The sequence below is a fragment of the Kogia breviceps genome, chromosome 7 (genome assembly GCF_026419965.1).
Source record: "Kogia breviceps isolate mKogBre1 chromosome 7, mKogBre1 haplotype 1, whole genome shotgun sequence".
NCBI lineage: Eukaryota > Metazoa > Chordata > Mammalia > Artiodactyla > Physeteridae > Kogia > Kogia breviceps.
Window position 1 is genome coordinate 36,289,692 of NC_081316.1, and position 16,061 is coordinate 36,305,752.

A 16,061-nucleotide genomic window follows, 5' to 3' on the forward strand; every position below is an offset into this window, starting at 1 on the left:
TTTTACAGTTGTGTAGAAGACCAGTTCATATTACCCTCTCTTATTCATTATGAAAGGTAAACATTTATGAGCACCAAATGTGTGCTGATAAGTTATTCTAATTTATAGACTGTGGATACATGTCCCTACTCAAACTTATATTTACACAATTCTGACAAATATATTAGCAATTATTAGTGATGTAATAAATACTAAGAAAGGGGAAGCACAAGTTACTAAGGGACCTACAGAAAAAAACAGCTAACTCAGATTTGGCTATAGCAGGGGAACAAGGATATTGTTTAAGGCAAGAACTGAAGACCAAGTAAGTTACCAGTGAGAGGGGAAGAGTGTTCTAGGCAGGGGGGCAGTGGGCATGTAGAGGCACAGTACACTCCAATTTGAGAAGAACAGTGAAACAGAAGGCAATGAAGGAGGGACCAAAGAAAACAGTGCTGAGTAAACCACATTAATAAATTAGACTTTATTCTAAGAATAATGATAAGCCAGCGAAAAATTTTACATAGGGTAGCAACTTGATCAGATTTTGTGTTAGAAGAGCCACCTTGAGTGCAATGGGGAGAATAAAAGGTAGGGAGCAAGACTAAGAGACAAACTAAGAGATAAATGTAATAATACAGGTGATCTGAAATAGAGTGACGGCTGTGGGAATGGAAAGGAGATACAGTCAAGGGGTGTTTAGGAGGTAGAACTCATAGGGCTGTACGACCACCTGGCTGTGAAGGTGAAAAAGAAGGAAGAGTCAAGGATGCCACAGTTTTAGATTTAGCAACTGGGTAAACTGTGGTACTAACCATTATAAACAGGAAATTTTAAAAGGGCAGATTCAAGAGGAATATGAGAGTTTAATGCTTATGAGACAAACAGGTAAAAATATCCAACAAACAGCTGACTATACAGGTCTGAAATTCAAAAGCGGTGATCTGGGTTCAATATATAAATTTGGAACCATGAGCACATAAATGCAAGTATAAGTTATGGGAGCTTATGAGGTCACCTAGGGATACATAATGAGTAGCAGAATTTAAGGGATGAGTAGAAGAAAAAGAGGCTGAAAAGAAATGGCTGAGAAGCTAGACCACAGAAGTAAGAAGAAAACCAAGAGAGTAAGTGTTACGAGAGGTTAAGGGAAGAGACTGTTCAGGGAGAAACTCTCTTCTCATAACTAGTAAAAGTCTTTATAACACAAAATTTTAAAAATAATATTGATCTTCTTTTTTTGGACTAATAAATAGCAAAATTAACTTTGTCCTTCAAATGTCAACATTTAGGGGATTCGTGAATTAAAATATAAGTTACATACCCCTATATCAACAAACTGAAAGCAAGTACATATGTGCCGAAGAAATACACAAAGGAAATAATTTTACTATTATTAACTAGCCTTCAGACTTAACAGCAGAGAAATAACCCTCTCCTTCCCCCAAACTGTTTCCCTCCACAGCTGTAGGAATTTTATTATTCAACGACAGCAGCACTAAATTATCTTCTAAATAAAGCCCACGATAAGATCTGCTGGCATCAGAGCAATTGCTTCTTCCAAACCTGACATTTGAGATACTCAGAATAAATAACTGGTGCTATGTCACTGATAAGAAGTTTCTCAAGTCTTCTCTAAGGGGGCATGTAAGGCAGATACGATAGCTGCATTGGGCTGGAGTCGACTGCTGTGTAAACTGAGTTACTTCTACCCTCCTCTTCCTCCACCGACGTGTTAAGCCTCTTGACTGTGTTTAAATTTCTGATCAATACAAATTCTTCAAAGTAAATGATGTGCTACTGTAAATGCTGACCCAGCAAGAGTATCTGCTACAGGAAAGGTATGTGTGTTTATAGTTTCCTGAACCAGGTCCTTACTATGAGAAGCAGTGAAGAAGAAACAGAATTCTGAAGGAACGTTAGATAGTTGGCAACTTCTTTTTGTATACTTTGTCAGACTTAATATGACCATCATGTAAGCCTTCCAACATTATATCCTGTTAAGTTCACCCTTAGAGAGGAACATAATAAGGGTACAGATCAGGGATCAGCAAACATTTTATATAAAGTGACTGTTTTAGCTTTTGTGTATGCTCTTTACTGAAACTACTCATCTCTGCTGCTATGATGTGAAAGCCCCAAAGACAATATATAAATACACGAGCATGGCTATTTTCCAATAAAACTTTATCTACAAAAACAGGCAGCACACCACATATAGATATCCCTGATATAGATGAGGGAAAAACGGATGAGGGAGGTCATTATCAGGGCCATTATACTGCACTATTTCTGGGAGCACCACTCACAGTGTCCAAATATCCCCTGGAGTTGTGCAGTGTACATTCAAGCTACTTAACATGGTTCACAGAGTTCTTCTATTTAGAGTATTATTTAAAATCTTAATGAACTTAAAATACTTACTATCTAGCCCTTTGTAGAAAAAGTTTGCTGAACTTTGGCTCTGTATCAAGCAATATGATGTACTAGTCAGTAATATTACTAAGAAATAAGGATAGCTTTTTCATTCATAAGGAAAAACTTATAGTTACTAAAACTAATTAAAAAGTTTTGAAAATATGTTGGTAATAAGAGAAACAGACTAAAGAGGAATATAATGTAATTTTTCCAAGGTTTACTTATTTATTATTAACTTATTAATTAATTTGGCTGCTCTGGGTCTTAGTTGTGGCACGTGGCATCTTCATTGCAGCCTGCGGGATCTTTTAGTTGCATGCAGGATCTTTTAGTTGAGGCAGGCATGTGGGATCTAGTTCCCCAACCAGGGATCAAACCCAGGTCCCCTGCATTGGGAGTGCTGAGTCTTAACCACTGGACCGCCAGGGAAGTCCCTCAAGGTTTATTTTTCAAGCTAATTATATTTCACAAAAATACAGAAAATCAATAAAATAAAATAAAATACACAAAATCATGGTTCCTGTATTTGTTAGAATTTAGAAATGAAATTAGTTTTCATCTTTCAGTTAGTAAGATCTATGAATATAAAAAACTTGTTATCAATACTACAGGTCAAATTGATTCTTTATCCACCTCCTCACAGCTGGCTAAAATTTTGGGCCACTTGTCAGAATATGAACCCTTTACCTTCATATTCTGACACATTTGTCACCTGATTTTTGTCAGAAAGAAGCATAATTGAATAATTATTCCTTCTTGTAGGTGAAATTAACAAAGTGTTGATTGGACAAAAGCACCCTCTTAACAGACCATTTATAAATTCATGGCTTTGACATCTGTGTCCTTCTCGATTCACTGCCCAGAATTCATCTGTCACTAGAACAGTTCACATGGTGAACAGATAAAGATGGGAAATCCTTTATCCCTTAGAAATGCCTCACAAACTTTTGGACACTAAAGGATAAGACTGAGATGCATAAAGAAACAATTCCTAGTAAACACTAGCATCACTGCTTGTATATAAATAACCAGAGAGGAAAAAGGTTTAGAACGAAAGGAGATAATAAATCAAAATACACTGTCCTTTTCACAATATATGTGAACCACATGGAGATAGACTTCAGTGAAATAATAGTCAACAATACAATGACTGACATGCATAAATAATTTGGAAATTGAATAAGCTTAAAAAATTAATTTATATAATTAGGTTATCTTAAAGATTAACTAATATTTATTTGGAGATTGGAATATTTCCTCATCGTTAACTTATAATAAATGTATAAGTGATTAGGTCCACATTCTAAAGCTTAACTAGGCTAAAATGTTGCTGCAATATGCATTGAAAAATTATAATATGAAAAAAGTAGAAAATGACACTAATGCAGTATCACTGAACAGAACAAAAATAATAAACGTGGGAAAAATAGATTTGAAGATGAGGAAGTACACAGTAAATTATGGAAATACTAAAGAAACCTCTAAGCACTATGAGACAGTGTTAGTGGCTGATAACACTGAGATATGTACTATACAAACAGCAGGTGATAACACCATGATGCCTAAATTCATTTCAAAACTTTTATAAGGTATAAACTTAACACTAATCTCATGTTTACCAGCTATAACTCAGGAGGGGAATTAACATTTATTGAGCAACTATTTTATGTCAAGCATCTCATTCAGACTTTTGACTGATTCTATAAAGCTGGATTATAATCCTCATTTTTCAGATAAGAAAACTGAAATTCAGAAAAATTAAGTAACCTGCCCAAATTACTGGTCTTCGTCAGCTAACTAGGTAACTAATCATCTGATGAAGCAGGGATTTAACTCAAGGTCTGACTGCAAAATCTTTATGCTTTCCATTTATTCATGATGCCACATTTTATGCTTTTCAAATGGAAAAAAAGGAAAGAGGAACTTGACTATCCCACAGTAAATGAGCACCTGTTGGAAAAGGAAGAGGAAGGAAAAAGGGGTTGAGAATTCAAAAAAAGTAATGTACCAAAATGTTCATTGCAGTTCTATTTACAATAGTCAGGTCATGGAAGCAACCTAAGTGTCCATCAACAGATGAATGGATAAAGAAGATGTGGCACATATATACAATTGGAATATTACTCAGCCATAAAAAGAAATGAAACTGAGTTATTTGTAGTGAGGTGGATGGACCTGGAGTCTGTCATACAGAGTGAAGTAAGTCAAAAGGAGAAAAACAAATACTGCATGCTAACACATATATATGGAATCTAAGGAAAAAAAATATCATGAAGAGCCTAGCAGTAAGACGGGAAAAAAACAGAGACCTACTAGAGCATGGACTTGAGGATATGGGGAGGGGGAAGGGTAAGCTGTGACGAAGTGAGAGAGTGGCATGGACATATATACACCACCAAACGTAGGGTGGATAGCTAGTGGGAAGCAGCCGCATGGCACAGGGAAATCAGCTCGGTGCTCTGTGACCACCTAGAGGGGTGGGACAGGGAGGGTGGGAGGGAGATGCAAGAGGGAAGAGATATGGGAACATATGTATAACTGATTCACTTTGTTGTAAAGCAGAAACTAACACACCATTGTAAAGCAATTATACTCCAATAAAGATGTTTTTTAAAAATTAAATTAAATTTACAAAATTTAAAAAATAATAATAACAATTATATTTCACAGATAATACAAGGAGCAAATAAGGTAATATTTACCCAAAAAAGGGTTGAGAAAGTTTAGAGATTAATAAAATTTCAGGGCAAAGTGAGGAAAATGGAAACATTCAGTCTTACCCATTCCATCTGAGAACAGGAATGAGGTGATAAGGTAAAAGAGATCCTAAAAAGGAAAGCAACCAAGCAGAAATGGGGGAAGAGTCAGTAAACTACAGCTCAGCTTTCTACAGAGAGGGAAATAGTAAGAAAAGTATATTTGTAAACCTGGACTTTATGACAGAGGCTATTTCTTATTAGCACAGATCAGGTTTCCAGTGCAAATTCTAAGGCAAAACCTGAGAGAGACAGATCTGTCAGTGTATATAGTACATATCTGCCACTCTATTTGCTGCCCCCCTCTGAACTGTTTGAGGGATTTCCTATGTTGAGGCAGGGCCTACTTCCCTCTATAAAAGCTGAAAATGACAAAAACTTGCTTTCCCTCCCTCCCTTGCTAGTTAGGCATGAGCACATGACTTAGGCTCTACTAATGATATACACCTAAACCTGTGTCTACTTTTCAGAGGCAGTAATACCTACTGCTGGGTACATCTTAAATAAATTCTTACGACAGGACTCTTCACCTAGATTTTGGTTCAAAAGAATCTGACGTGGAGTCTGAAGATCCATATTTTTAACAAAAGGTCCCAGTGACTGTGACGGTCTGCCAAGATTAGGAAACAATGACTTAGGAAACGGCTGTCTTAGTAACTTGCTTTGTACTGAACAAAGTGCTCAACTTTATAATCCTGACAACTATAACTCAGAGAAGATGTACACTCTGAAGAACCTCATAAGAAAGTTGAGTTTTGTTCTGACCATATGAGGGGGGAAGAAACCTTTCATTTTCCTTGCAATGAAAGGCAATGAAAACAACATTCTTTTCCAGTACCATGGAAGATGTCTCCTTTAATGGGCGCCTACATTTCTATGCAACAATTATGATTTTACAAAACTATTATCAGTTCTGAGGAAGTTTCAAAGCAACGAATTATTTCTTTGTGCTCCTACAATTTCAATTGGTCCAATTCTGGAGGATGTCAACACTGATTACTTGACTAAAGTGGAGTCTCCTAGGCTTCTACATGGAAATTTATTCTTTTCTCTTTTGTAATTAGTAGATATTTTGTAGGGAGATTCCTGGAAACTAACTAGGTAAATATTCCATTCTTAAACTTTCAGATTATTCATTTTAAATATAAAAACCTTTTCAGTAGCTATGAAGATGGGCATGATTTTGCTCCTTAATGCTAAGCCCTATTCATATAATTATATAATATTTTGCCCAAATTCCCTTTTGTTTGGTATCAATATCATGACTTTTTTTCTATTTGCCTGACTATCTTTTTTAACCCAAATTTAACTTTTCTATATAATTTTGTTTTAGGCATGTCACTGTATAGCGCACAGAATTGGGTTTTCTCTTGTGATCCGATCTGAAATTCTTTTTCATTTAATAAATGAATTTAGTCCATTTACATTATTGATGAGAACTTTTTCTTGTTCACAACTCTACCATTTTATAGTATTCTGTATCTGTAGTTTTTGTTTTGTTTTTTAAGTAGTTCAACTACATGGTCTTTTTGCTTTTTTCCTAAGTATTAATTCTTTTATTTACGAAGTTTGCCTTTTTGTTCTAGTAGCTAACTTTATAATTACAACCTTATAGAATATCTTTAGTTGTCTATTTTTAACAGTATTTACTAATCTCCTATTGCGAGTAATGATAAAGTTAGTATATTTCCTTGTTCTCCCCTTTCCTTTCCTCTTCTTAATCACCCAATTATTTTTTAATTACAAAAAGAGATGTATTGATAATACTAACAACAATTACAGAAGTACGTGGAGAGTTAGTACAGAGTTTTAATTTTTCAAAATAGCTAGAAATCAAATTATGTCATAATTCACTTGACCTGAAGGAGGTGGAAGATGCTGCTTCATTTTTTTTTAAAATTTATTTATTTTTGGCTGTATTGGGTCTTCGTTGCTGTGCATGGGCTTTCTCTAGTTGTGGCGAGAGGGGGCTACTCTGTTGCAGTGCACGGGCTTCTCATTGCAGTGGTCTCTCCTGTTGTGGAGCACGGGCTCCAGGTGCACGGGCTTCAGCAGTTGTGGAAAGTGAGCTCAGAAGTTGTGGCTCGTGGGCTCAGTAGTTGTGGCTCACGGGCTCTACAGCTCAGGCTCAGTAGTTGTGGTGCACAGACCCAGATGCTCTGCAGCATGTGGGATCTTCCCGGAGCAGGGCTTGAACCCGTGTCCCCTGAGTTGGCAGGTGGATTCTTAACCACTGCACCACCAGGGAAGCCCTCATTTTTTTTTTTTTAAGTCATCTCTATTGAGGTAAAATTTACACGCAGTAAAACTCACTCTCTGTCCTTTTTGGTGTATAATTCTACATGATTTGATAAATACAGAGAGTTACACAATCACCACCACAATCATGACACAGACAGGATCAATGACCACAAGCTTCACCATTCAATTTTAATCAACAGTATCATCTTAATATTACCTCTGTAGTGCTAAATGTGCTCGAATGCTATTACTTGAGTTGTCAGCTTTAAATGATAACCCATAAATTCCTATTAAAGATAAAACCATTTAAGTATACACACTTTCCCACTACCTCCTGCATTCCCTTTACAATTTTTGTGAGATGTGGTATTTGACACTTTTAGGGTATAAAGCATTTACATTCTATGCTGTAATCCTAAAATATACATTGGTTTTCATCTTAATTCCTTGTAAAAATATGCATTGATCTCAACCTAACATTTTCTTGGTTTTGCTCCTGATCTCTTGGTTGGCTGAATGTAAAACACAACAATTTCTGATACACAATTAGTAAGTCTTAGCTAATAACAGAAGAAAATAGTAAATCCACTTTCACTAACTTTACAAAACTTTAAAAAAATTTTTTATTTGGCCACACCACGTGGCTTGTGGGATCTTAGTTCCCTGACTAGGGATCAAACCTGGGCTCACAGCAGTGAAAGTACAGAGTCCTAACCACTGGACTGCCAGGCCATCCCCACAAAGCTTTATTTTTATTAGTGATAACAATAGTAAATGAGTGCCTCCAAAATACTATGGAATTGCTTGGTGATAAGGAGCATGAATACTCAAGTTATTGGCTGACTGTCTTTTATAAAGGCTTTACTCCATGCCATTAAATATAAAGTGAGACATAAACTGAACCTGGATTCATGTAAAAATAAACTGTGGTCCCTTCATGCTTATATGGTCTTCAATAGCCTCCTTCTGTCATAATTCAATCATTCTTTCTAAAATCTTTACACTGCTAATTGCTTAATAAATCTTTCCTTCAGAAAAACATGAAAGAAAACTTTGTTTACAATAAAAGAATGAGCATCTAGATGATATTTATTCATGAAGGCATACTCAAATACACAAAATAGGCTAAACCACTTCACGTTATTCATTTCTGACTTTTCCTACTTTTCTTGATTCTTTTAACAAGTAACATTCAACAGCACTGCTTATGAAGTTAAATGCTGACCTCTTTTCAATATACCTCCAGATTATCTTAGTGCTAACAGCAGTTACATAAAAATATGGAAAGAGCTAGAATAAAGCCTCCACTTTATCCCTTTGACGATGGGAAATAGCTCTGCCACTGTTTTAGCTATAACCTCATTATTCACATGGCTGTAAGTTCTTAATGAATTTAATCAATAATTCAATTTAAATGTATTAAGTTGCTGTCAGTCCTTCAGTAAGATCAATGAACATCACTCAGGGAGTGATGGAAACAGTTTGGAAACAGTTTTCTGAATCTTCCCTAGAACAACTTCAAGGCAAGAATTAGATTCAATAAAATGCACTTTAGTAAAGAAACAACAAGGGATACTGAAAAGAACAATAATACTGGAGTCTGGCAGATCTGAGTTTAGAAAAAAAAAAAAATTCAAGGCTTGGGCACTTAATATGTACCATCCAGGACACCTATGTTTCTAAAATCTCAAAGGGCTGTTGTGAGGATTACATGTAATATGATAAATAAAGGTACAGTATATTATTTGGCAACTATTGGACAATCAACAAATGGTAGATAATATTAGGTTTTAGTCATTAAGTGTAGTTGTCTTTAAAAAACAATCACTGCAATTATTGAGAGAGACAGCCAATTGTTGCAGGGTAAAATATATCTAAAAATTCTAGCCACGTTCGTGTCAGAGATCAGAAGCGTATCTTGAAACGGTTGCAGGAAATACAGTGATAAAATGAGAGCATTTTGAAAAACAAAGGCAATCTATTTAAATGCTATTATAAAAAGAACTCAACTGTACTGGAGAATTTTCTCTGTGCTTTATGTTTTGGCCTTACCGATTTTTACTGCCAAAGTAATTTCACAGAACATGGACAGGCAGGAGGCATAAGTATGGTCAAGTGCTTTATGTCACCAGTTCAAAATGTATCCTCCTTTTCACCCACTTTTATATAACAGTTTTATCAACTGTACTCTGACCATGGAAATAATTTACTGGTTCTGAAGCTTTGAGAAAGGGAAGGTACAGGGAAAGGTGAATGAAGGGAGACATGCTATTCAATTCAGTTTTAATGATTCAATGCAAAAAACATGTATGATGTTCTATCTATGTTCCAGGAGCTGTGGAGCTCAGTGAAGAGCCAAAGATGAGCAAAACATAATCCCTGAGAACATTTATTTGTATACAACTGTTCATAGCAGAAAGCCTGTAAAAACACAATCTCACTTTGAGTACGCAGAGCTAATATGATTAAAAGTTCACCGTGGCCATGAAAAGGAAGCCTTCCAAATTTATTGGGATCTATTTAAAAATACTGATTGGGTATACTGTGGTTTAAAAACTTAGTAGAAACCACTCACTACTTAAATGCTCTTGTCAAATTACAGAGAAGCCAGGTTTATACATTCAGTGAAGTCATGGAATATTTGCTACCAAAGTGAATGATCTCCAACCTAGTATGAAACATTCTTTTGGGAAAAAACAAAAACAAATAAACAAAAAAACCCTAAATGTCACAATGATTAAAAATCAAGGAGTCTCTGTTAGATTTTTATTTGAATACCAAAAAGCTTCCAAATCTAGTCCTTAGCATTTTTATTAAAAGTGTTCATGAGAATACCATTAACTTAAGAGTCCTGCATATCTTATATAATGTTCTACTATCAATGGTACACTAAACAAATGTCTTAAATCTTCCTCTGATGGAAATGTCTTTCATCTCTATTGGGAACTTTCTCAGTCATGCATAGTTTATTTGAAATCCAAAGGTTCATTTGGTTCTGCCAGACTAAAATTAGATTATTAAAACTAGACTTTTATACTCACCTGATCCTCCTTTTGCCAAGTATTTGTTCTTTGCATAAAGGACAGAATCTAACATGGACTCAAAAAGAAGAAAATAGCCCTGTATAAAAAAAGAAAAAATGGATTTTAGAAAAGTGCAGCATCATCATAGGCAGATCATTTTAAATATCTGGCTAGTGTTTTAATGGAAAATATATTTTTTGTCTCTACCATATAATATTCTGCAGAGTTTGAAATTATTTTTTGCAATAATTTCTCCACATAATAATTATTAGAAAATCAGGCCAGGGAATGGACTTGAGGACATGGGGAGGGGGAAGGGTAAACTGAGACAAAGTGAGAGAGTGGCATGGACATATATACACTACCAAATGTAAAACAGATAGCTAATGGGAAGCAGCCACATAGCACAGGGAGATCAGCTAGGTGCTTTGTGACCACCTAGAGGGGTGGGATAGGGAGGGTGGGAGGGAGATGCAAGAGGGAGGAGATATGGGTATATATGTATATGTATGGCTGATTCACTTTGTTATAAAGCAGAAAGTAACACAACATTGTAAAGCAATTATACTCCAATAAAGATGTTAAAAAAAAAAAAGAAAAGAAAATCAGGCCAGGGTACAAAGTGGATCCAGAACGCTTATTACAGCCGAATGTACTGAACCTTCTCTACCTGTGCTTCCACTTTTTAGACTATTATTTCTTCCGCATTAAAAGGAAACTTTCAGATAGAAATTGCTAATGTATCCTATAATTTCCTGGAATACTGCAATATTAATCGAGAGCAATAGTTCTTAACTAGATTTTGCCCCTGGGGGACATTTTTGATTATCACAACTGGGTGGGGGGCAATGCTGATAAACATCCTTCACTGACACAGGACGGCCCCCAAACAAAGAAATGTCTGATCCCAAATGTCTATAGAGCTAAGGCTGAGAAACTCTGGTCTGGAACACCTTTTCCCAAAATGTTTCCTGCCCAAAAACATTCTCTTCGAAGAGTTTTTTTGTTTGTTTGTTTGTTTTTTTAAAAAAAGGAGGAGAAAGGTGAGAAAGACCAGATGCTGTATCATCCTCATAGAGATTCATAATGCACATCAGCACATTGACAGTTCTGAGAAGTGTTATGGTAAAGAGGATGGTTGAACAAATTCTAAACAAGTATTACCCACTTTTTAACTAGAAACTTCTTTTTTTCTATTTAACATGTATCAACACCTTGCACAACTATGTTGTTTGAAATACATTTCATGAAACTTAGCCCCAGTGTGCTCCAGACTCTGGAAAACACTTGACTCCCCCACCAAGAAAGGCTAATCACAGCACAAATGAAAAGATAATCTGCCACTACCAGTGTCACAAACACTGTACATTCTAATAGTATGCTATACACTTTATTACAGAAATGATAAAGTAATCATGAGTGAGAGATCAATGCCAGTTTCTGTCAGTCTTCTTCTGGGGCCCATCCTCCAACAGCCCTTAACAGCAGGGAAAGTCAAGTGTTCAGCACAGTGCTTAGCACATAATACACCCTATTATGGCTAAGGGTTAACCAATATGAATGTTACCCTCATGTCATCATTCTAAATCAAAACTGTTCTCACTCATTTGTTCTGTGCACAAATAACTAAGAGGATCAATACACAACACAATGAACAAAAATGTTTTAAATGTTTCTCTAGCACAGGAAAAACCTGCAAACCAGAATGGATAATCTTCCCAAGAGATTAACAGCAAATTTAAATTTACAGAAAATACAGCTCTAGTGCTTGAATCACTTATAAAGGAACCTAATTAAATTGCTGCTAACAACTCTACATTGGCATTTACCTTCTCCCCACAACACACTAATCCATTGATAAGAAAATAATTGCCTACAAAAGACAGACTTAGCAACAAAACTCTTTTATTACTATGTTTACATTAGGATAATTAAGGATTTGGTGGAAACTGCTTTCCTTGATAGAGCACTTCAGTAAAATGTCTAACTCTTGTAAGTTAGTTCCTCATTAATATCATCTGTGCATTCAAAGCACAAGAGCCTTCTGGAATTCAACTAAGAAATCTTTATCAATCTGACATAATTCATGCAGATCTATGCACACAAATGCTTATACATAAGCATTCATCAGTTGATTTAAATGAATTATAATTTTTGTCAAAAAAATTATTTAAAGAGGAAGCATCTATTTACCTAAGAGGAAGAAAAGATCAGTTGGTAAAATATGTTAATAGGTTGGGAAAAAAATGGTCCTTATTTGCAAGATTGTTGCATGTTAAAACATTAAAATCAAATCACATTTTCGTACAAATTGAGTATTCATTATAGTCCAATGTTTTTTGGAAGGGGGCAAAAAGTATAGTGTGTTACTGATCTGGTACCATGTCAAACTGTTTCTAGTATTATTCTTTCAAAGTAGCTAGTTAAATCTAAGTATTTTCCCTCTGTAAGTTCAAACTCCATCTTACTTCCACATACTACAATCAAACCAAAAAAGTTTTTTCAATCAGTAACTGAAAGTAGCTCCTTCTAGCAACATGCTCGTTTATTGCATTTAAGATAAAGTTATAATTAGTCATTCATCTGAGATTAAATAACCATATTTTAAATCAGTACTATGGTCAATACCAACAGAACCAATTTAGAGGGTGGACTCTTAGATTTAAATCCTAGAGGAGCTTCTTTCTCTATGTGACGTTGGGCAAGTTTACAAATGAAGAAAAGGAGACTCAATGACGTTAAGTAACAGTAACAATGGTATTCTACACCATAGAGCTGTTATGAGAACTAAATATGTTAATACATGTAAAAAGGTTTGGAACTGTAAATCTAATTAGTTTAACTAAAAGAAATTAAGAGCTACTTAAAAAATATATTTGTAAAGGCTAGTGAGAATTTTTAAATTACATTTCATACATTAGAGAATGAAGGCTTACCAGATTGTCCAGAATTATATAATATTTAGTGAATGGTCCTATATTAAAATCCACGAGTCAGAACTAAGATTCTTTTTTCCCCCCCAGGAGTCACTTTTTCTTTTTTTCAGACCAGCCAAGACTATACGCATTGTGTGCATACAAAAAAAAAGAAAAAAAAAAAAGAAAAAAAAAAAAGATAAAAAATAAGAAACCTTTCTTTAAAATGCTTGAAATTTCTTTAAAATTTAAGAAATAAAATTTTAAACCCAATCAAAATAATTTGATCAGGTTGGCCAAATTAGTGCCAATTCCAACTTTAAGATTCTTGAGAAGACAGAGAGATTTGTTTCGCTGGGCTAAAAAAGTTAATTTTAGTTAATCTTCCAAACTTTAGTATTTATACTTAAGACTTTCCTATATGTCTGCTTCCATATAAAATAATAAACACCAATAAGCACTTTTCCACATACCCCATAATGATTACCTTAGCTAAGATCAGAATCCTGATCAAACAATATTAGAGAGTTTCTAAGGTTCTATTTACACAATGTAATTTTCACATTAGAGCAATCAGTACTAGCAAAGTTAAGTGAGGTATTTTAGGTCACGTAGCTGGAAAAATAATACTGGACAATTTTCAGATCCCCTCATAAACACTGGCCTTAAGATTCAATTCCCAATGCTGCTAACTAAACTCAACAAGAGATAAGAGTGCAAACAAAACAAAGATAATCATCCCCGGCAGCAAAAACATCCTTTCATAAATGCCATGTCTTTACTTCCCATTTTTTAGAGTCAGCCAACATTATGAGGTCAGAGAGTTTCTGAAAGCAAATAATCAAATGTTTTTGTTGATACATGTAAAGGATTTAGCAGAGTGCCTGGCACAGAGTTAACACATAAAACCTGTAAAGGAACATTTTTTATAACTAATTTGACAGAAGTCATCATATGGGGTCAGCTACTATGGGGTAGAATTGGGCTAAAATGGATTGAAGCAGAAGGCTAAGGCACGTCTTTCTTTTTTTGTCTTTTCCCATTCCATTTTTTTCTCCTTTTTCTCTCTTCATTGGTGTATAATTAAAAACAATACTTTATTTCTGATAATACCTTTTTTATTTCTGTAGCAAGATATTTCTTGTATATGACAAGACTTCTATTCTGTCAAAGTAGTTTCTAAACTTTATGTTAAAGAATAACTAGCAAATCAGTAGAAAAGCATTCCTTCAAAACAAGAATAGATTATACATACACATATTTAGTCTATCTACTAAATATGCCACATTATGACTATGATTATGATTTTGGCCATGCTGCGGGGCTTGTGGGATCTTAGTTCCCCTACCAGGGATCGAACCTGGGCCCCAGCAGTGAAAGTGCCAAGTCCTGACCACTGGACCCAGGGAATTCCTAAGCCACATTATTTAATACTCAATGAAGACTGACAATTTTACTGGTCATTTATTTCACTTAGTATCCAGATATCTGCTCAACTATTACCTCCTCAAAAAGGATTTTCCTAATGTCTCCACATAAAATATCTTCTTTTCCCCCCACCAAACTCTATCTCTTTACCCTGCTTTGTACTCTATCATAGCACTTCAAATTGGTTATTCTAAAATGCTGTTTTGCTTTCTAAAATTAAAATTCTCAAATAACAATCAATAATGGTGAAAACTGTCAAAGTTCATAGTATTAAGTTCTTTTATGGAATATCTTATTTAATTCTTCCCTAAAGCACATGTTACTGTTATTTCCATTTAACTAATGAGGAAATTAAGGCTTAGAAATGTTAAATAACCTAAAATCCTAAGACTTAAAAAAAAACAGCTCACAGTCACAGAAACAGGTGAACAAGTCAGAATTTGGAAACGTGGTCTATCTGACTACAGAGGTCAAGTTCTGAATAACTATTCTATGTTGCTTCTTAAACTGATTTACCTGATTGAAAATAAGACTTGGTATTTGTATTATATTATACTACATTTGTAATTAAGGACGCAAGTATTCTGAAATAAGAAAATTCCCATAGAGCATATTAAACAAGATTAGAACTTACAATAGGTATCTGATTAATAATATTTCAGAGTGAAAGCTTATTTGGCAAGTGGCTGTTAGCCACCATTCACTGTGAAAAATATTACTTTAGAAAATCAATGAATATACTAGGATATATGTAGAAACAAAACTTAACATTTGTGAGATAAATGAAAATGTCTAGATAAAAATGTTAGCAGATGAAAAGTTTCATATACGGATTGCTTGCGGTTATTGTCCTTTCTTTCAACTTTCCACTTTGCTAAACTTCATTTTACTATAGGCTCCCTACGTGATAGAACAGGCTTTAATTTCCTGGGAATTGTCCTTGGTTCTGAACCAAGTCATTTATTACTGATATCAGAAGACTTTGCTCCAAATGCCCTGCTCATCTGCAGTGTAATTCAGACTGTAATTTCACAGGCTGCTGCCTCACCTGTAGGGGTGCCATCTGGAAGAGAATTATACCCAATATTTCTCCCATGATGTTCATGGGGCACTTTTCTTCCCAAACCGACATTCACTTTTTAAAATTAAAATTTGCATTTACACTTCAAAAATTAATAACTACAAAAGGAACACACTGGATCAAATCTGGAACTAGAAGAACCATTAACATTATTCACTGAAATAGGAACCTTATTTTAAAATGCCTGCTCATGGTATCTTCTTGGAATAGATAAATTAAT

The 16,061-nt window shown here is 34.9% G+C and overlaps 1 protein-coding gene across 3 annotated transcripts in view; it reads right to left on the reverse strand.

The window, feature by feature from the left end:
- PRMT3 (protein arginine methyltransferase 3) overlaps positions 1-16,061 on the reverse strand; it is a 140,955-nt gene that overhangs the window by 52,497 nt on the left and 72,397 nt on the right. For all 3 annotated transcript variants that reach the window (XM_059070158.2, XM_059070159.2, XM_059070161.2), the window contains exon 11: positions 10,436-10,514. In XM_059070158.2, the coding sequence (XP_058926141.1) occupies positions 10,436-10,514 (79 nt within the window). The remainder of the gene's footprint in view (positions 1-10,435; positions 10,515-16,061) is intronic.